At 33.5% G+C, this 21,776-nt stretch overlaps 1 protein-coding gene across 2 annotated transcripts; it reads left to right on the plus strand.

Annotated features, from left to right (window-relative positions):
- Positions 1-8,559: 8,559 nt before the first annotated feature.
- Positions 8,560-16,725, plus strand: RpL28 (ribosomal protein L28). Of its 2 annotated transcripts, XM_076486936.1 has the most exons (6): positions 8,586-8,698; positions 9,231-9,341; positions 11,169-11,259; positions 13,068-13,191; positions 13,439-13,557; positions 16,576-16,725. In XM_076486936.1, exons 2-6 carry the CDS (start codon positions 9,337-9,339, stop codon positions 16,657-16,659), a joined length of 423 nt encoding a protein of 140 aa, XP_076343051.1. In that variant the 5' UTR covers positions 8,586-8,698; positions 9,231-9,336; the 3' UTR covers positions 16,660-16,725. The 2 variants fall into 2 exon arrangements, with proteins under 2 accessions (XP_076343052.1, XP_076343051.1); XM_076486937.1 differs by lacking the exon at positions 9,231-9,341 and having other exon boundaries at positions 8,560-8,698.
- The last annotated feature ends 5,051 nt before the right edge of the window (positions 16,726-21,776 follow it).

The raw sequence follows: 21,776 nt of genomic DNA on the forward strand, positions 1-21,776 counted from the left end.
AACATTATAGGCATATGTGTCATGCATAAAAATTTCTAATTTGGAACAGATCACAATATTCCACCAATAACATAAACAAAGCAAATGTAAACAATAAAATTCCGTTATCATTTTAATAACAATGCAAAATACTTGAGTCATAATACTGTTATTTTATCATGAATGTTTATAACTGAACGTTTTAAAATTCTTTTAATGTAAGCCCAGGATTTTCTTCTCTTCTTACAATGAATTTTGTAATATTAAACCATTGTAGCCTGGCATGGCCAAATGGTTAAGGCACTCGACTCGTAATATGAGAGCCGCGGTCTGGAATTCCCGTCACACCAAACATGTTCGCCCTTTCAGCCGTGGGGGCGTTATAATGTGACGGTCATACCCATCATTCACTGGTAAAATAGTAGCCCAAGAGTTGGCGGTGAGTGCTGATGACTAGCTTTCTTCCCTCTAGTATTACACTGTTAAATTAGAGACGGCTAGCGCAGATAGCCCTCGTATAGCTTTGTGCGAAATTTAAAACAAACCAAACCAATCTTAGAGCTGAACATTACCATGTCGCTTGCTAATAATAAAGTCCAAGGTTCCAGTCAGTCTGTGAACATGTTTCTCGATTTCAACTATAAAAGTATTATAAATGTGGCAGTCTATCTCATAGATGGCGGATACAGCTAACAATTATCTTCCCTCTGGTCAGCAGCTATAAATTTCGGAATGACCACTTTTGAATCTTGAATGTCTCTGACCTGGCCATTCAACCTATGTGTTGTATATATCATTTCGGTAGGAAAAACCAAATAGGATTCTTCTCAACACACGTAAGAAACGAAATCGCATTTTACAAATCTTCAGACCCGGCATAGCCAGGTGGTTATGAAACTCGACTCGTAATCGGAGGGTCGCGGATTCGAATACCCGTCACACCAAACATCCTCGCCGTTTCAGTCGTGAGGGCGTTATAAAGTAATGGTCCATACCGCTATTCGTTGGTAAAAGAGTAGCCTAAGAGTTAGCGGTGGGTGATGATGACTAGCTGCGTTCCCTCTAGTCTTACACTGCTAAATGGGGCCGGCCTGTCCAGGTGGTTAAGGCACTCGACTCGAAATCTGAAAGTCGCGGGTTCGAATTTCTGTCACACCAAACATGCTCGCTCTTTTAGCCGTGTGGGCCTTAAAAAGTAATGGTCAATACCGCTATTCGTTGGTAAAAGAGTAGCCTAAGAGTTAGCGGTGAGTGGTGATGACTAGCTGCCTTCCCTCTAGTCTTATACTGTTAAATTAGGGATGGCTTGCGCAGATAGACCTCGTGTAGCTTTGCGCGAAATTCAAAAACAAACAAACAAACCTTTTCATATACGACTGTGTCAACATGCAGTATTGTGGTGTAAGTTATCTAAAGTTAAAACAAACAGTGATGCTGGAAAAAATATCTGACGAATAGAAAATACTACCAAACAAAACTGATTATTAAGCAGCCGTGTGGTATTTCCAATGCAAAAGCGTTTTCACATATAGTAGGCAGACAAGCCTACTAACTGGAGAGTTTTAGTACAGTGGTAAGTCTATGAATTTACAACTCTAAAACCTGGGGTGTGATTCCCCTCGATGGACTCATCAGAAAGCCTGATGTGGTTTTGCTATGTGGAAAATAGCACACATACAAGCTGTAGATTAAGAAAACACTGGACGATAAAACATAATGATACATTTGCTGTCATACAACCACAATTACAAAAAAGAAAGACTCGACACCAATAGAAATTCAATAAATAGTAAAGTGTTTATTCTAAGAAAAGAACAATAAAACGACATTTATAAAACAAAGGAAAGTTTTGAGTGCTATGTGTCGAACTAATAACAGTGGTATAAAACCTTTAAGTAAAATATCTTATTAATTCTCTGTGTCTCCCAATCACTTCTGTAATACGAAAAACCCTAAAGTTAAGCTAAAGCAATGTGAATAAAAAAATCTAAGTTATGTTTGGTGACTGATCTGTGCCTCATGTGATTTACCGACAGCAGAGATAGCTTTTTGTGGTATTCTGAGATAATCTTATTTCCATAACAGCTGGAGAATTTAATAAAAAATGCGCAGGACATTCTGAATTTGGAAGCCGATTGAGTTTTACGCTATAACTATATGTATAAAGAAGAAATGCGCGTTTGTTTGCAACCTGAACCCTCTGAAACTATTGGACTGATCTCAACCAATAAACAAGAAACAGTATGAACTGTAAAGTATCTTATACTTTGACGTTTTTATCAAAAATGATATCAGTTTTTCAAATCACGTCTGATGATTTTTTGGAATATAGTCGTTTGTACGTTTTGCGTTATGGTTAAAGTTCCAACAAAATATCACGATAAACAAGAACAGAATTACCTGAACTTATTATTTCCATTTCTTTTGATTCAATGGATATTTTAAAATGCTACAGCGTCCTCTGAAACTTAAATGCTAAATTAAAATAGTGTTGATCGTGCTATTAAATTCCATAAGATTGTGAGTCCTTCGTCTATATAAAGATGACATCTGCATTTGTTTGTACCCTAATTCCTCCGAGCCTATTGGACCAATCTCAACTAAAATCTGTATGTAACCACCATGAATTATGGGAAATGTCTTTAGGAGTCAAAATTGAACTTAACCCTATTTCTCTATTGTAAAACCTGTTGGTTAATTACTCCCAGCCGATTGAGTCAATCTCAACCAATCTTATTAGTTTGACGCTTTAGACAATGTTGAACGTTTTAAAGGGTTTTAAGGTCAAAGTATAAAAGTTGCTGGACTGTTTCTCAAACAACCATACTTTTCTCATGGTTAATTAGACGTAAGGTATTCAAGGATGGAATCAGCTCAAAATCTCTAATTTTTGGTAGATGAAAAGTGAGCTGCAAATGTTGTTTATTAAGACGTTTTTTTATAATTATAAAATGGCTATAAAGTTTGTGTTCAAATTATTAATTTGAAATATATGATTGGTGTTAATAGTGTCAACAAGTAACTAGTCATTCTCTTACGACATTCATTGGTTTTTTCATTTAGCAATCATCCAGTTAATCAGTCAAGAACGTTCATAGTGTGAAGTTGCTGCAAGATTTCTTGTCTGTAAGGTTGATACTGTGTGCTATATAATAGCAACAAACACACGAAGGCAAATAGAACAAAATAGCTTCAAAAGTTTGATAGGCCACTTGCTCATGCTCAACTGCATAGATACAAATAAAACAATTTTTATGACGATAGTAACTATATAATAAACCAACATATAACATTTCTATTTTTAACATCACTTGTTACTATCGTTTTATTTCAGCGAATCTATGCCCCCAAACTTTGTTGAATTTCGCCGGTATCTACTCGAAAGCTATTTACTCTAGCCATCACTAACTCTGAAACGATTGAGTAGAGGGTAGGAAGATATTCAACACTACTCACTTCTTACTTTTGAGCTACTCTTTACCAAAAAAGTGTAGTTGACCATCACATTACAATGCCCGACAGCTGAAAGGGCAAAGATGTTAGGTGACGAGAATCAAACTCCTGCCCCACATACTGAATCAAAGACCCTAGCCACAAGATCGTGTCAGCACCTGATGATGTTGAAAATAATAATTTTTAAAAAAATATACAAATCGTAAGTAATGGGATACCAAGTTCATAACACCATCCTGTACTACAAACTCCCTCCCCTTTACCTCCAAGCCAGCACAGCCATCTTTAAATCTAGAACTACAATAGATCAGCCTTAAATCATGTGTTGCTCAAGAAACAATAGAAGTCATCTCAATCCAGTAAAAACATTTGCCTACAATAATAACACAAAACACATTTACATAAACACAAGTCATAACTTACCTAACCTTCTTTAGTAGGGTTAATCTAACAAACTAGGTATCCATAAAATAAAACAAAACAGACCCTTCAATAAAGAAAAATGTATTTATAATAATATTCTAAAAAAGGTAAAACCTTTACATTTTGCTGGGAAGTAACATTAATAAAGACGATTAATTGCATAACACAAAATAATATGAAAACCCTTAAACAATAAAACATTTGACAAACTTTTTACCTTATAAACTAACAAAAATGGATGCCTTTAAGAAAAAAGTGAATCTAAAAATGTTATTTAAAGTCAGTACTTTACATAAAATAAGACCCTCAAATGAATATAAAACATACTGCAAAACACAATAACTATCAGAATAATAGCAAGACAAATCCTTTAAACTAAAATTATACATACAATAAAATGTTATTTTATTAATACCTAAATACGTCTAAATAGAAAATGTAACAAAACAAAATACAAGCGGGAACATTGATAGGACACATGCAACACAAAGCATAAGCCAGTTAGGAAAAAAAATAGATATTCTGTACAAAGTAGCTAAAACCGTTAAACATAAACTTAAAACCTCTAAATACATATGTGGTATTTCACGCATCATGTGTAGAGCAGAAAAGTAAGACCAGTTAACAACGTAAGGTTTCTCAGACTTTAGAAATGTAAGATATGAATTATGAAGAAAGAGACAAGGTACAAGTTACATGAATCACCAACTGTTTAAAGGCACAACTTATAGACCAATAAACAACATTACAAATAGTGCAACGAATAAATGGGCAAGTAATCTCTGTGTGTGCGTTTGTCTGGTAGTGAGTGTATCAAAAATAAGTGAAAAAAACCTTTATTAAACATCTCACCGTTTTCAAACTAATTCCGTTGCGTATGTGTTTTCTGATAGCCAAGTCACATCGGGCTATCTATTGAGTCCACCGAGGGGAATCGAACCCTTGATTTTAGTGTTGTAAATCTATAGACTTACCACCGTGCAAGCGGGAAACATATCTCCCTTCTAAATGAAAGTAAAAAAATACACTAAAAGTAATCAATATAAAAGAAATTTAACTGACAGAAGTTCAGATTTTACTAAGCCTACTTTCTTTAACATACAAAATTCTGACTCCTTCAGAGATCAGAATCCAAAATAAGCCAAATAAACAAACATAAAAAACCGACAAGAACAAACAACCAATTAATTAATAAATTTGCTTAAAGTCGAAAGTTTGCAATAAACTTTGTGAGAATTCTAAATGTCAATACGATCTCAAACAGTCAAAGTAAAGAAAGTTAATAGAAGCCTATACTGAAGGTTTGCTGAATAGTTACATTTCAGAAACACATTAAATCCATATTGTAAATTTAATGCCCCTGAAAAAATGGAAGTTAAAGCAAAGAAAACTTATTAGAAACCTACAAGTTTGTCATGAATAAATTATAAGAGCATAAAAAATACACATGATTCTGAAACCTAAAAAAAACAAAAAACAGTATAAAACATAGCTCTAAATATAGACATTCCCATATAACACATTTTAACGCCTGAATGGTATACACAGATAAAAATGTTAAACCTAAATATGACAGGAAATGCATCAGTATATTATAGAAACAAAAAATATTAGTCTTTAACACGTGCTTTACAACAATAAGTTAAAATGCTACATTAAACAAATAAATAAGTACTCAAATACAATTCAGGTCCAACATGGCTAGGTTGTTAAGGCACTCGACTCCTAATTTGAAGGTCGCGGGTTCGAATCCCCGTCGTACCGAATATAGTCACTCTTTCAGCCCTGGGGGCGGTTTAATGTGATAGTCAATCCCACTATTCGTTGATAAAAGAACAGCTCAAGATGTGAGGTGAGAGGTGATGACTAGCTGCCTTCCCACTAGTCGTACACTGCTAACTTAGGGACGGCTAACGCAAATAGCCCTCGTGTAGCTTTGTGCGAAATTCAAAACAAACCAAAAAAATACAATTAATCAACTATTATTTAATTTTTAAGAACCCCTACCCTGCCAAAAAATTTTCCAGTGCAGCTGAAGATTTAAGTTGCAACAAGATGGCCTTCCAAATATTTCCTTTACGTCATGCACGATCTTTACAAGTATCCTTCAGGTCCTTACAGGTGAAGCACACTTCCTTCTTAAGTTGTGTTGATTTCTACACCTCAACAGACAGTTTTCCTCGCGATTATAAAGTGCCCGGATCTCCGTCCATCTAACAGTTATTCTTTAAAACCGCTATCTGTTTCAGTGTGGATTGCTATGAATTTCATCTGGGTTTTTTGAGAAGCTCTATCCTTTTAGCCTTCATCTCTGGAAAACAAAATGCACATGCGGAGCTCGTCCACCAGCTGCTCCTCACGCCTCTTCTATGTCGACAGCTTTGACCAGAGTTTAGATTGTGTCTCTCTATTCACTGACTTCTTTGGAAGTTCTGTGAAGACTATATCACATGGTCTTGGAGGTTCTGGAACACAGGTCACCCTGACAATGCTTGATCAATCTGGTTACCTTGCTTTCCAAAATTTAACCTGAGGGGAAAAGCTCAAAAAAACCTTTTAAATGCCTCAGATATTTCTTGGTCCCCATACCAAATTCTAAGTTTTACTGTTATGTTTGCTTCGAACCTTAGCATCATTGGTGAAAGTTTATGATCCAGGATAGAACTTCTCCTAGATTTGGTCACTCTTTCTGCCGATCTTTCAACCCTGACACAATACATCTAAGAATCATACATCGTTTGTCCACTAGACTGATTATTACAAGTGCTAAGAAAATGGTTTAATATCAGTTTTTGTTGTTAAAGCCAGCTAAGTGGTTCGGAATGGCCAAGAGGCTAGGGAGCTCAACTCACAATCTGTTGGTCACGGATTCGAATCCACATCCTGTGTTATAATATTATATTCAATCCCACTATTAATTAGTAAAAGAGTATCCCAAGTGTTGGCGGTTGGTACTGATGATTAGCTGCTTTTCTCTAGTCTTACACTGTTAAGTTAGGGACGGCTAGAACAGGCAGCAATCGTGTACCTTTGCACAAAAATCAAATCAGATTTTTCGCTACTACCCTTGTGGCACAGCAGTATGTCTATGAATTTAAAACACTAGAAACTGGTTTTCAATACCCATGCTAGGCAAAACAGACATAGCCCATTGTGCGTCTTTGTTCTTAACTTCAAAGAAACAACCAAACACCCAGCTGAATATGATTTAGATTTAAAAATAGTATCGAAATGGTTCAGTGGTAAACTTATAAGCTACGAGCAAAAGAACCTGGCATGGCCAGGTGGATTAAGGCATTGGACTCGTAATCAGAAGGTCGCGGGTTCAAATTCCCGTCACACCAAACATGATCGTCCTTTCAGCCGTGGGGGGAGTTATAATTTATGGTCAATCCCACTGACCGTTGGTAAAAGAGTAGCCCAAGAGTTGGCGGTGGATGGTGATGACTAGCTGCCTTCCCTCTTGTCTTTCTTTCACTGCTAAATTAGGGACGTCTAGCGCAGATATCTCTCGAGTAGCTTTGCGCGAAATAAAAACAAAACAAACAAATACAAACAAAAGTGACCGACCCCAGTTACGCGAAGAATTTAAGTTAGTCTGAGAATTTAAATAATTACATGGACTTTGAAAATGTTAATTGTGTTGTACTTTTGGTTTCACTCAGAGCCAAAGGTCTGAAGTACTTATATCGCGCGCGGATAACCCTAGTGTAGCTTTGCACGAAATTAAAGAAAAAACAAACAAAAACAATACTTATATCGCTCACTGAGAAATGTAACTGTTGAGTATTTCAGTTTTGCTAAGAGCCGCTCAACAATAGCGTACACTAAATCTACATTTTTATTTTTTAATTTACGCTACATTTTAAAATGTGAATGATAGTGTGGTGTATTTATAATAATTTAATATAGAATTTCCTGCTTGCGAAATAAAATTCGTCATCAACGTTATTCACAGTTGTTCTTCCGTCATCTCAAGAGTGAAGATTAAGTTTTACTTACATGTACAGCTTTTCAAATGGGAGACAGATGAAAGCTCAGACAGACACCACAGTTCGCAATATATATAACATAAATCTAAAATCTAAAATTCGTGTCTCGGTCACAGCAATCGTCGCAGTGTAAATAGCCTATTATTCAGTTTTGTGCTTAATCGACAAAGATTTGTTTTATTTTCGGACGTATGTTAATATCTAAAGGAGAAAAACTTCGGTTACAGTATGAATTGGTATTTGACTGGCATATTCAACTATATTATTTCACTCTATCCCCATTAGAAATAGCATTGTAATTGTTACCTTCCAAAACTCAAAATTTTCCAACCTTCCATCCGACAAAAAGCATCAGGTATTAATTTTTTTAGAAACTGAGCATTGAAAATATATTTGGAAAATAAATGACTTTGAGAGCTTACACTGTGGCGTCAATTTATGAAAACAATTTGTTTCGCAATTTCCCTTGTATGTATTACATATAACTTATTTTTCAATATTACTTAACATTTGAGTTTGTTTCGAATTTTTGTTTTATAATTTTCTGACCTATTAGGAAAGATCGAACTGGATAGGAACATTACGCTGTAAACACCACAAATAAAATTTACGATTAAAAATATAATTCTACCATACATTTTGAAATTATATAACGTAAATAATTATATATCAATATATAATAATACATCATTTAAAACAATAATTTTTATTGTTATGTGGGTCAATCGGTGTAATGATAAAAGTTTTATATTAATTTCAAAGTAATGTATTATTACGCTGAAAGTATTATTCCTTTCTTGTTCCACCATTTTTGTGTGAACGTGTGTGTTGGGTGACTGCACGATATTATTGTAAGTATTTTTTAAAATAATGTTGCGTATTTACGTATGACGCACAATTTGAAAAATAAATTACGGTTTTGATATATGAAATTATGCTTCTGGTAATAAATGAAAACAAAATTAATGAACAAAAAGTTAAGTGATATTAGACCAAGTAACGTTAACACTTTTACTTAGTGTTAGGCTTAAGGCGTATTTGCTTCGCCACGTGCTAAAATCTGATTTGTAATTATAGACAATTCTGCATCTGACACGTTAAATTTTTAAGGGATATTTACTTTAAATATGTAAAAACGAAACTTTAAGTATCCAAATAAAGAAAAGAAAAAAGATCGACCTTATGAGATTGTTTATTACTGGCATTAAAATGTTTTATACTGAACATACGCTACATGAGTGATAAGACTTAAAGTTGTATACTTTGGTGCAATCATAAATAATATAAATTGTACTGGAAATATTTTGATTACTCATCAAATTTGAAAATCTGAAGTTGTAATATTGGCCAGTTTCTTATTTTCATAATATTTTTCCTGTTCAGTTGAATATTGTCTTCCCCTTTTGGCTATTCTCTATGTCAGTACAACTCTGAGTGAATAACTTTTTTTTTTCTTCAATCGATGTAATTACCCAGCATTACACTTGAAATGAGGTATGTCCTATTATATTCAGTTAGCAATAAGAATTATTTGACAGATTGTTTAGGCAGTGTTCATGATGAAACTTTGTAGAACGGATGGCAACTACCTGTTGTGTAGTGTAGAGTATGACATTTTGAAAGTCTTCTGCCTTTTGTCTTCAAGTCAATGTGTGTTAATATAAGACCATCAACACTTACGCACACTGACTTGAAGACAAAAGGTGAAAGACTTTAGAAACATCATCATTTACACTTGTATCTCCATAACAGGCAGTTGCCATCCATTCTACAAATTTTCATCACCAATAAGAATGTTTTATACTTTCATATTGTTTTATTCATTATTTACTGAAATGGACAGCCTGCAAGCAAGTCTGCTTGATCCAGAAATGAGTCAAACAATCACAGTAGTGACAGTAAGAAACTAGTAATTACTATTAACCTACATTAAGACATCTAAAGTACATTTGTCTAACAGAAACCCTGGATCAGTATGACTGTTGTTTTTGAAACAGACAAGGTAGGCTTTGTGACTATAATATTTGTCTGCAGTCTACATGGACTGCATGCTATCATTGACCATCACTATATATGCAGTTCACTCTGTCACATATGAAACAAATTTCTACGTGTTTATTTCATTGGTTGTTGTAGAGGATAATTTATCAAAAGTATTACAATACCTCTTTGCTTATAACATTAGGGTTAGCATGTATGCAAATCTTATTCTTCAAGAAGTGTTCTCTATGATGATTACTTAAAAAAAATAATAATGCCTTATTTTATAGAAACCATGTTTGATAATTGTTGTAAATAGCTGTTTATTGAATTTTCAGTCCATAGCCTACTAAAGGGATACTGCAGATAGCCTAGTTGCTTTGTGCCATAAAACACCACTAAAGGGATACATTTGTGTTGTCTGATTAGATTCAAGGTGTTACACTTTCAGTTTTCTTTGAGATAAATTTTGCAGTATTGTGGTAATCCTCTCATAAATTGGTAGATAATGACTTGAATATGGGAGTGTAATGAAACTTTCATTTGTGTGATACATTGCATTAGAAGTGTATAACACTAATTTGTATGCTATGGAATAATGTAATTTTGTAATTATTCAGTTTGTCACCACATTTCTTCTAGGGTGTATATATTTTTGTTGTTCATGTTGTGTGCTAACCCTAATAAAAGTTGTGATGTAATTGGTTTATGGAGCTTCACTCCACATCTTATTATAATGAATATTTTATACTTGTGACTAGTTGGTCCATAGTGTAACTTTTCCAAGTTATAGTGATGAGGGTTAAGGTTGGTGGTGTATGTATGGTCAGAAAACTTAATCTTAGATTGACCAGAATAAAAATACAAATAGTAGTATTAGCAAGCTATAACTTATTATTAACTATTATAATATATTCTATATTTTTATTTTCACCATTAATTTGTGCTTAAATGTTGCAACTGGTAATTTAAGGTTACAATTTACAGTCTGATATTCCAAAACTTGAACACAACAGCAATTATATCTTTAAGCCTAATGTTAATTTTGGATTTTTGTAAAAAAACAAATTGTGTATGATGTTACATTATGGTCTTTTGAAAAAATTCATAATTCTCTAAAGGTAAGAGTTGAATAACAAGAAGAAAGCAAACTCTAGAACTAGTGGTTGACTTTTTTAGGAGTATTGGTTGGTTGTCTTGTGGCTTTGATGTATAATTATTAAAATTTCAACTGCCCTGCATCTGACATTTGTCTACTTAGATTATTAAGAATTGTACATTTTACTTTTAATGAGGGACAGTATTTACTATTTGTTTTGTTTTTTCCCTTGTGATTTCAAGCAACATGTCAGCAGACTTACAGTGGATGGTGTTAAGAAACTGCTCTAGTTTCATTGTGAAGAAAAGAAATATTAAGAAGTTTTTCAGCAGAGTAAGTATTTTCTCAAATTCTAAATGGCTTACACTTGTTAATTTCATGATATTCATTCAACTATGTATGTACATGTATTTATTTCTCAGTTATTTATATTGCTATCACATCATATACACACAGAAATCAAATTTGTATTATTTTATATTTATATATACATATAAGCCCAAATTTGTATTATAGTGATAACTTGTAGAGTTGGTTTATAAAATGGATTTAAAAGATATTTCAAAAAATAAGTAGTAAAATTATATTATTAATAAAAGTAATTACTTTTTTGTTGCAGAAAATACAACAAGAACTTAATTAAACTGTATTTGTGTATAAAATGCCATTTTGGAAGAAAATACATTGTATAATAAAAAATATTTGACTTGTGTTTGGAGATTTGAAATGTACTTTCATTTGAAGCTTCAAATTTCTGACTTAGGTGATGTTACGAATTGGTTTTGAATTTTTTGTAGGATTTTGTTAGTGAAATAAAGTTTAACCAGATGCAGAGGTGAAGTAATGCAAATATTGTATTATGCAGTTATTTTATTTGATAAACTTACACATACTGTTAAAGTTACATGACAGAGAATTTCTAAATACATTTAGTTACTTGGAGAATGTGTATTGTTTTGTTATTTTGACCAAAGTATGTAGTGTGTTTGTTGGATTCTTTGGATTTATTATTTTTAAACTTTCTAAGTGTATCAGGTTGTTTATAAAGTTATGTAACAATAAGTATAGAATTATCACAAATATTAATTATTTAAAGATGAATAATATGAAGAATTGTACAAAAGGTTAATTTTTTTCCAGTATTGATAGTGGTACTTGTATCTGTTTCACTATTTATTATTAATAAATTTAAATTGCTGGTGAATGTATTTATCTACACGTGTTATACAACTCTAGCTTATATGGTGCAATGCTAAGATTGGATTGTGTTTGGGAATTGTGGGCTTTATTGTGATTTTCAGGAAGCTGTGAAAGATGCATTTTACTAGAGGTGTTTTTACTCGCATAGATTGGAGATTATTTTTAAAAACTGTTCTACTAATAGGGTGAAAATAGTAAATCAGGAACAAGGAAGGAATTAGAATTATGGTGGAAACTGATTTTGGAGAGGAAGCAAGATTGATAGTGTGTGTTACAGTAGTAAAGTTGTAGCTTTAGAGTCAGGCTGAGTTAGTGTTCTGATACCAGACTTTTAAAATATTTAAACCTTTGTATTTCCAAGACAGCTGGTATGGATATTAAAACTAATTAAAATCCAAACTCTCTTTGTTAACCAGAAGATAACCTAAGAAGGTTGAAATGTTGTTCTGTAATTTATTTTAATTAAAGTATTAATACCCAAACTAGCCATCTTGAGAATACATATTTACTTCAAGTGGATATCTTGGCATCACAAATTCATCTACTTGTAATGAGAAAGGATATCTAAAGTTTTATGTAGTAAGAAATCTCTCGTTAAATATACGGATAGTTATTTTCAGTGAAATGAGTAGAAATAGTGGGTTTAGATTTTGTTTCTTAGCTTTGAAGACAACTTTGGAATTAATGTAAAGTTTTGGAGTTCAGAATAAAGAAAATTATTTAATTTTGATTTTTAGTAAAGCAGGATTGGAAGCTCAGCAACTTTAAAAATAAAGTAAAATAAAATAAGAACAGTATGTTAGTATTTGTTGCTAATAATTATATTGGTGTTTTGTTTGTTTTTAGACATTCATAAAAAGTTAGTTGAGCATTCTGACTATGTTTAACTTAATGTAAGTGAAAGATAAAATTTATATGATATTATTTTACCTTGAATTTAGGAACCACTGAATCCCAAGAATATTCATTCTCCAAGATACACTGGTACTATTCATAAGAAAGCTCTTACCGTGGAGCCACACCCTGGTGGGAAGGGTGTGAATTTGGTGTACAAGAAGAGAAAGTGTATGGTTTTTGTTTGTTTTTCTGTATGTGTGTGTTATTGTTTAAAAATTAAAAATATTCATTGTCAATTACCAACCAATTCTTGTGTGTTTTTTTAGTTATGATAATTCTAACCTGCAATATATAAGTTACAGAAGAAAATATGATGTCTGAAATTTTGTTTAATTTCTTGTTTCTGATGCTTTGCTAATCTTGAGGCTAGCAAACACAAAAGTAATGATTGTTATATTGTTTATTGCACATACAGACCAGAAGCGGCCAGACAAGAATATCGCTCGAATACAGTTCACAAGAGATGCCCGTCGCACTATGACAGGCATTAAAAAATTTGTTAATTCCAACCGGTATAGACGTGATCTTAAAATGGTTAGTTTGGGTTTGTTTTAAATAAGATTTTGACTGTTTTTATGAAGTTATAATATTTGTTTTAAATTATGATACTAAAAGAAAAAGGTAATTCAAGTTGATGGCAAATGCCAGATGTTCAAAAGTGTTTAATTATTTTCAGAAATAGTAAATAATTTTATAGTTGTAAAAAGAACTATAATACTTTGTTCTTTTACCATTTATTACTATATGAATTTTAATGTTTAGAAAAGCCTTACTCTAAGATTGTTTTATGAAATATCATAATGGTGGTTTTTTTGCTTTCTCAAGCCTTTTCCATGGTGCATTACCTATAATGCTAGTTAATAATAATTATTGGTTTCAGTGTGTTTTACTGCTACTACATTTATTCTTAGTTTTAAGTGTTTAAAACCCTTATTTCTCTATCTGTACTTAGGTCTTTTGAGTAAATATGTTTTTTCTGTTACCTGATTCATATTTATGAATCTGTTAGTTTGTTTTGGGAAGTGAGCCAAATGGGTAGTTTGTGCCATAATTACAGTCTTAATATATCTGTTGTAGGATGTTGGTATCATTGTTGATACTGTTATCACTGTTTATACGTGACTAAAATTGTCCCTTCAAAATGAATACTTGATTTCATTTAGCCATAGCAGACCATATGTTCCTCATTGAATTTTTGGCTCTCTAAACTGTGTATTTTCTTGATTTCCAACGTAAATGCTTCAAGATAACCTAAGAATGTTGAATGTGAAATATTTTATTTAAAGTTTTAATATCCATATCAATCGTGTTTACAATACTGAAAGAAAAGGATTGTTTCTTGATAAGCATACTGAGGGGTATTCTAGCTATATTTGTGCACTAATATTTCTGTATGTCTTTTTATGGAACAGCACTTTTAATTATTATTTCTTTGTGGTCAGAGTTGGTAAATGTGTATAAACATTTGTTGTAAAAGTGTGATTTTGCATAATGAAAAAAGCCTTGCATTCAATTTTAGTGTGAAAGTAACAACAGCTTGCATTACTGTTCCACAAGAAATAAATGAGAAGTTTTTACGTCTTCTGTATGATTGTTTAATGTTTTCAAGGGAACATCATACACTATTTTAACAGGTTACACTATGTAACACAAGTTTTGTTCCTGGATAGTATGTGTTATTTCTTAATTGCTTATGTTGTAAAAGTACAGAAAATGGCCATTATTCCCTTCAAACTTTGCTTTTGTGATCTAGATAAAGAAGTATAGAAATTAACCTATTTTCTATGTAAAAATGGGCAAATTTGCACATTTTTATTTACATACAATCTGAATAAAACAACATGTGAATGAAGATTTACATGTATTTATAGTAAAGTGACACAAAAATGTTTATAGGTGAGTAGTTTTTCGAAATTTGCGACTGTAATGTAAATCACTTTCACGTATCAGCCCCAAATATAGTCTCCCATCATGTTTTCATTATACGTTCCTTGTTAGTGGCATTCAAAGTCCAGTATATCTTGGTGGAAGTGCTTGTCTTGCTCTTGAGTATGCTCGCATGTTCTCCTTGAACTTATGAAGATGAGCAACAAGGATATGGACTTTCAGGGACATCCTTCATCTCATTTTTCTGTAGTTCTTCAAGAGAGCGTCAACCAGTTCCACATAATTTTTGGCCTTGTGATTGCCCAAGAAGCCCCCGAACAACTGCGACAAAGCTACTCCAAGCTTGTTTTTCCTTCCTACTGAGTTTCTTGGGGAGTTTTGTACACTCCAGGATCTTCTTTATGGTCCAACAAAGACACCAGCTTTGACTTTTGCCTCAGGCAGCTTAGGGAAGAAGTTTTGAAGGCTGCAGACTCCTTATCAAGAACTAGAGTTGTGATAAATTGTTTAATAAGACCCAATTTTATGTGCAGTGGTGGGAACATCTTCTGGAGGTCCACTAGTGGCTCACACTTGACATTGTGCCTCCCCTCAGAGAACTCAGTTCGTTATGGCCAGCACTTCCTATTGTAGTGCATTGCGGTGTCCCTGCTGTCCCAAAGGCAAAGATAACAGGGAAACTTGGTAAAGCCTCCTTGGAAACCCATGAGGAATGTCACCATTTTGAAGTCACCGATAATCTCCCAGCCATATTCATCACACTTCAAGGCTTCTAGCGCAGTCTTGACACTGTTGTATTCCTCTTTGAGGTGCACTGAATATTAAAAGGTCTAAAATTTGTATAATATAAAATCTTACTATTCAAGCAAGCAAAAATTGTCTGTCTTACCTTCTAAAGTTTTTTTGCAGTGCTCGCAGGTTAAATGAGATTCCCAGGGTTTATCTTTATCCCCGACAGGCCCTGTAGGCTTCATGCATTTTAGCAGGTGCTGTCACAGAGTACTTTTTTGCTCTTGTCTTGATAAATTGGCCACATACATAGCAGAATGTATCTGGAGAATGCTTGCAGCTTCTTGATGCCATCTCTGAAAAAATCAGATTGGTCTATGTGTTCACTTAGACAGTTAGAACTAAACTGAAGTGGTGAATGGTGAGCCCCTGTATATATATTACTATGGAAAGTTCTAGAAAATTCTAAAAGATTCTTGTAAGTTCTACAACATTCTAGAACGTTCCTGAAAATTCTCTATCAGCTACTCAGCACTGAATCTACCTGGAATGTTCTGGAAAATAGGTAATTTTGAAAATTTCATTACCCAGGTCACAAGAGCAGAGTTTGTAGAGAAAAATAGGTCTTTCCCATTTACTTTAGGCACAAGCAATTGGGAAATAACATTTTCTGCCCAGAAACAAGAAAAAGTAAAACTTTTGTTACATAGTGTTGATTTTTTAATTAATAAGCAAGGTAGTATTCTCTTGTAGCAAAGTGCACATTTTTCAACAATATTCATACATTCTTTATAAATGTAATCTTTTGAAGAAGTGATTTGATTTTAAAAATTAATTCTTTTTGAGGATTAAGGAATTAGTATTTTTAAAAATGTGCAAGTAAATTGTGCCCTCATAAAGGGTCTCATGTAGTGATTTTTCTTTTTACTTTTCTAGCTTGCACTCCGTAGAGCCAGTGCTATTCTCCGCAGCCAGCGACCTGTATTACCAAAAAAAGGACAGCGTAAGAAGGCAGATTAAGAAAAATTATTGTTTGGAACGTATGTAAGAAAAAGTGAATAAAACTTGCATTCATACTCTGAGAAAGTATTGGGTGTGTTATTTGTGAGATCAGCAGTGTTTTCAACAACTAGAAAATTCCAACATATAAGTAATTTTTCAAATTAATAACATTGTAAGTCTAGGAATTTAAATTGATGACACAAAACACTTTGATCATATAATCTTGTTGAAATGATGTATATTTGTAATAAAGATTATGTCACTATCATTCAAGCAAACTTTGACTTTGAAATCTAGAATTTTTTTTCAACTATGGTGGGAAAAGAAGCAATCTCGTGAAGGTTATTTTTCAAAGAAAATTCTCAGGTTGGTGATGGCATTGGGCTGATTGTTTACATTTGCTCAAAACAAGTGAAAGGACTGATTTTGATCTGTTATAATTATTTGCAATCAATGCTGATTATGTATACATTGTGTTTTGCAAAAGGTAACACTAAATTCAAAGTTTATATTTATTAAAAATTACTATTCTCAAATCACAAGAGCTCCATGGTGTTTACTGCATTTTTTTCAACAATCAATATAGAAATTTTAGTTCTAAACTTAACTATATAGAATTAGTCAGGGGTTAATTTCCTTCTGAATATTGTATTTCTTCTATGCTGTATTGTATTCATTGTCATAGAATATTTTTCTACATTCAATGCAGTTCTTTCTTTGTGTACATTAAGTGCTTCTTGTGTTGTGTATTTAGGTTTGCCATTTCACCTCCTTAAGCCTAACTTAGGATAATTGTAATAAGAAGCAGTTGAAGATTAGTGTAGAAAACACTTCTGATACAATTGGTCACTGCCATCCATCTCATTCTGTCCTGCCGTTTTTTCCGTGAGAGATACCACAATTCTCTTCAGTTATTCTGAACATTCAAAATGTACAAGCTGCCATTTGTTTTGGTCATCTCCACAGTACTAATTAATATTTCTTATGTATCCGTTGCAACACATTCCAATCTAAAATTTAAATTGGGGGGGGATAAGTAAACAATTTTTTGTAACTACTCTACCAACACTTGAACTCTTTCATCCCCTCATGTGTTGTAGTTACTGTTTGCTTATGGGTATTTGATTAACTTTATTTCTTAACTATAAGCAAGAGTAAGACAGTTTACACAGAAATGATATTAGGTTTAGGGTAAGTATTTTATAATTTAAATGTAAAAATTGAATATCACGTTTCTTTTTTTTTTTATAAATTTATAAATATTAATATAATCAATGATTATAAAGTATTGTGTAGCCCAAATCAGACAATTTTATTTAGTGGCAAATTAATTTCCATTGTCTTTCAACTAGGCAATAACTTGTTTGTCTTAGGCGGATAAATTATATCATTTACACATTTTGAGATGTTCAGAAAAAAATGATTTAAGATTAAATTTTTACCACAAGGAATGAATTATTTAATTAAAGTGAACATATCACTTGTGCATAGACTTTCTTGAGTCATTGGATGTAAATTGCTGAATGTAACAGAACCACTTGTAACTACCCTTGGTCAAGTAAAAGTTACTAAAGCATTTTCGATTTTCCTAAACATTTACCAAGTTATCAAGATTCATAACATTACCCTCTGTAGGCACGTGTAAATTGAGACAGGAACTACTGATTGAAATGTGTTATTTGCAGGGTATGGGTTAACCTTGTAGTAATGTTTTGGATATGGTAAGCTAATTCCGAATGTGTGTGATACCACTAAATATTCCCAAACTCTAATTTGTGAGTGTATTACAAAAGTGACCAGCAATCCATCATATGTGGGCGATAGGATGTTTCTGACTGTCTGCCTTCAAAATTATGGACAGTAGCGGATAAAAATAGTAGTTTGCCATAAATTTGAACACAAAATATCATAAGTTTATTACAATAATACCCTGTTTACGCCAGTCGTTAAAATGCTCAGACATGTGTTTAAAAATGCGCATGCTCGCGCACTTTTTCAACGGATGTAAATAAAGTGTGTAAATATACTTCAGTGAACATTTTATACAACGAATTAATAATTTATTAACATTTTAAAAAAAGTAACGACAGATAGTTTAATTATAATTACGCGCAATGGATTATCTTTGCCCACCACGGGAATTGAAACACTGTTCCTAGGGTTGGACGTTTGCATCTATACCGCCGTACCACTGGGAACAACAGGTAGTTTAATAATAACAATACAATTTTATGTATTAAGTACCTTAAAGGTTATCCTTAAATAAATTAAAACTGTATAGTGATAATTACTTTTTTTATTGAATAGAGGCAGCATTTCACAAAGGAGCCTGGCATGGCCACGTGGTTAGGACGATTGACTCGTCACCTGAGAGTGGCGAGTTCGAATCAAAGTCACACCAAACATGTTTGCCCTTTCAGCTGTGGGGGCGTTGTAATGTAATGGCCAACCAAACTATTCGTTTGTAAAAGAGTTGGCGGTGGGTGGTGATGACTAGCTGCCTTCCCTCCAGTCTTACACTGCTAAATTAGAGACGGCTAGCGCAGATAGCTCTCGAGTACCTTTGCGCGAAATTAAAAAAACAAACAAGTGTTGCTCCACTGTTTTTACCAATTAGACTCCTAACATAGTTTGTTCTTTGCCAAATTTTAGTTTTTATGTTATTTACGTGGTTTGTCCAAGTAAGTTTAGAATCATACGTTAATCCTAGAAATTTTACATATGTAGCAGTCTGGAAAAGTGGTCCATTCGTGTAAATCTGTGGTTGTGCTTTTTAATGCTTCGTTGACTTTGAAAATAACACTAGTTGAGTTTCCGCTGTGTTTACTGCGATTCTATATTTTTGGCAGTATTCACATATTCTGTTTAGTTGCTGTTGTATGTTTGTGGCTGCTATTGGTGGTGTTGGGACACTTTTCCAGATTGCAATATCATCAGCGAACTGTGACGAGTATTCATGATTTGGATCTTTAAGAGGCGTATTGTTCACATACATGATGAAGAAAATAGGGCTAACCACCCCTCCTTGATGCCGGCTTCTGGAGTTAAAAACTCCGAGAAAGTTTCCTCTACGTTTACTTTATATTGTCTGTTTTCCCAATAGTTAGAGAGCCAGCGAATAATTCTACGCGATAGTCCCATTTCATTCATAGGGGAACGAAGACCATTATGCCATACAGTGTTGAATGTCTTCTCGATATCGAGGAAGCAAGCGACAGTGCATTTTTTAAAGCTATTTATTATTGTTTCAGTTAACCTACCTAAATGATCTGTCGTCTGTCTAAATATTCTGAATCTGTTTTGTTCCTCAGGTAATTTTGATGTTATCTCCAAACATGTGGAGAGTCTATTACTTATTATTCATTAAAGAATTTTGTCAACAACACTGGTCAGGCTGGTTGATCGATAAACTGATGCACTTAATGGTGGTTGTTTGTTACATAAGTTTGAAGTTACATTTCAGGAAATATATTCTCCAGACAGCTGGTGTAGGTATTAAAGCATTAATTAAAGTACAGAACAACGTTTCGACCTTCTTAGATCATCTTCATGTTAACAAAGAAGGTTGGAACGTTGATCTGTACTTTATTTTAATTAAAGTTTTAATATCCATACCAGCCATATTGAGAATACGTTTCACGTCATCACGAATTTCAGGCAATGGTATTTTTACCCAACTGATGGTACCCTGACTATCTACAAATAAATGTTGATCCATTGTGCCATTCCCTAAGGACCAGGATCCATATTCCTACAAGACAGTTATCAGAGCATAGAGCAGATGATGAAATTTTGATAAAACCTTTTAGACATATGTATCCTAACCATGAAGAAGCCGCAAAGGCGAGACGTTAGTTTACATAAAAACATTTTACATTTATTTTGAATGTAAAGGTCTTTTTTAAATTTGTATTAAAATGTGTATGTTCCTCCAGCATGCATTACAACTTTTGAAATACAACAAAAAATTTGATATACCCCTGTGTAAAGCTGTATTCAATTCCCTATATGTGCAGTATAATAAATCTGTTCGGGTTTAAACGGAAACTGAGAAAGCCAAAGACAACCATACAACTTGATTGAACTGTGAGAAATAATACAGGACTGAGAGACAATGTTTCACAGTTGTATATTGGTAAATTGTACTGAAGCATATATATAATGCTTCAAGTGAACCAAAGGCTCACGTACAAAATACTAATGTATTGTATAATGTATTCACTTTTAAGTTTTCTGCAGTCGTGTTTTGTATGATTAATAACTTTACTATCGGCTGCCACTACTCATTGTTTGTGGTACTATGGTTTGGTACTGGTAAATTAATTAAAGTTCTTTTTATTATATTCAAGTTCCAGCTATAGGAACGACGCAAATGGGTAACTTTGTTAGTTAATAGTTACATGCGAAGATTGAAGACAATAAATACCAATTCATGTAACATGAGAATAATGTGGTAAAACAATCAAAATAACTAATACTCTTAAAATATGTGTTTGATGTCATATATAATAAATTTATATTTTTATATCCTTTACTACATTCATTTTTATGTTTGAGTAGCAGAAAAAATGAATTTTAGTTTTGTTTGTTCTTCATTGAATTTCGGCTACTCGAGAACTATCTGTGATAGGAATCTTTAATTTAGACCCCGCTTTAACAAATGATTGACAGTGACATCATATCGCCCCCGGCCTGGCATGGCCAAGCGCGTAAGGTGTGCGACTCGTAATCCGAGGGTCGCGGGTTCGCGCCCGCGTTGCGCTAAACATGCTCTCCCTCCCAGCCGTGGGGGTGTATAATGTAACGGTCAATTCCACTATTCGTTGCTAAAAGAGTAGCCCAAGAGTTGGCGGTGGGTGGTGATGACTAGCTGCCTTCCCTCTAGTCTTACACTGCTAAATTAGGGACGGCTAGCACAGAGAGCCCTCGAGTAGCTTTGTGCGAAATTCCAAAACAAACAAACAAACAACATATCGCCCCCATTGCTGAAAGAAGTGAACATGTTCAGTAAAAAAAAAATCCCACTCCTGACTCGTAGATTGCGAGTTGAGTTTAGGCCTGGCATGGCCTAGCGCGTTAAGGCGTGCACTTCGTAATCTGAGGGTCGCGGGTTCGCGCCCGAGTCGCGCCAAACA

Source organism: Tachypleus tridentatus, chromosome 2 (genome assembly GCF_004210375.1).
Source record: "Tachypleus tridentatus isolate NWPU-2018 chromosome 2, ASM421037v1, whole genome shotgun sequence".
Taxonomy (NCBI): Eukaryota; Metazoa; Arthropoda; class Merostomata; order Xiphosura; family Limulidae; genus Tachypleus; species Tachypleus tridentatus.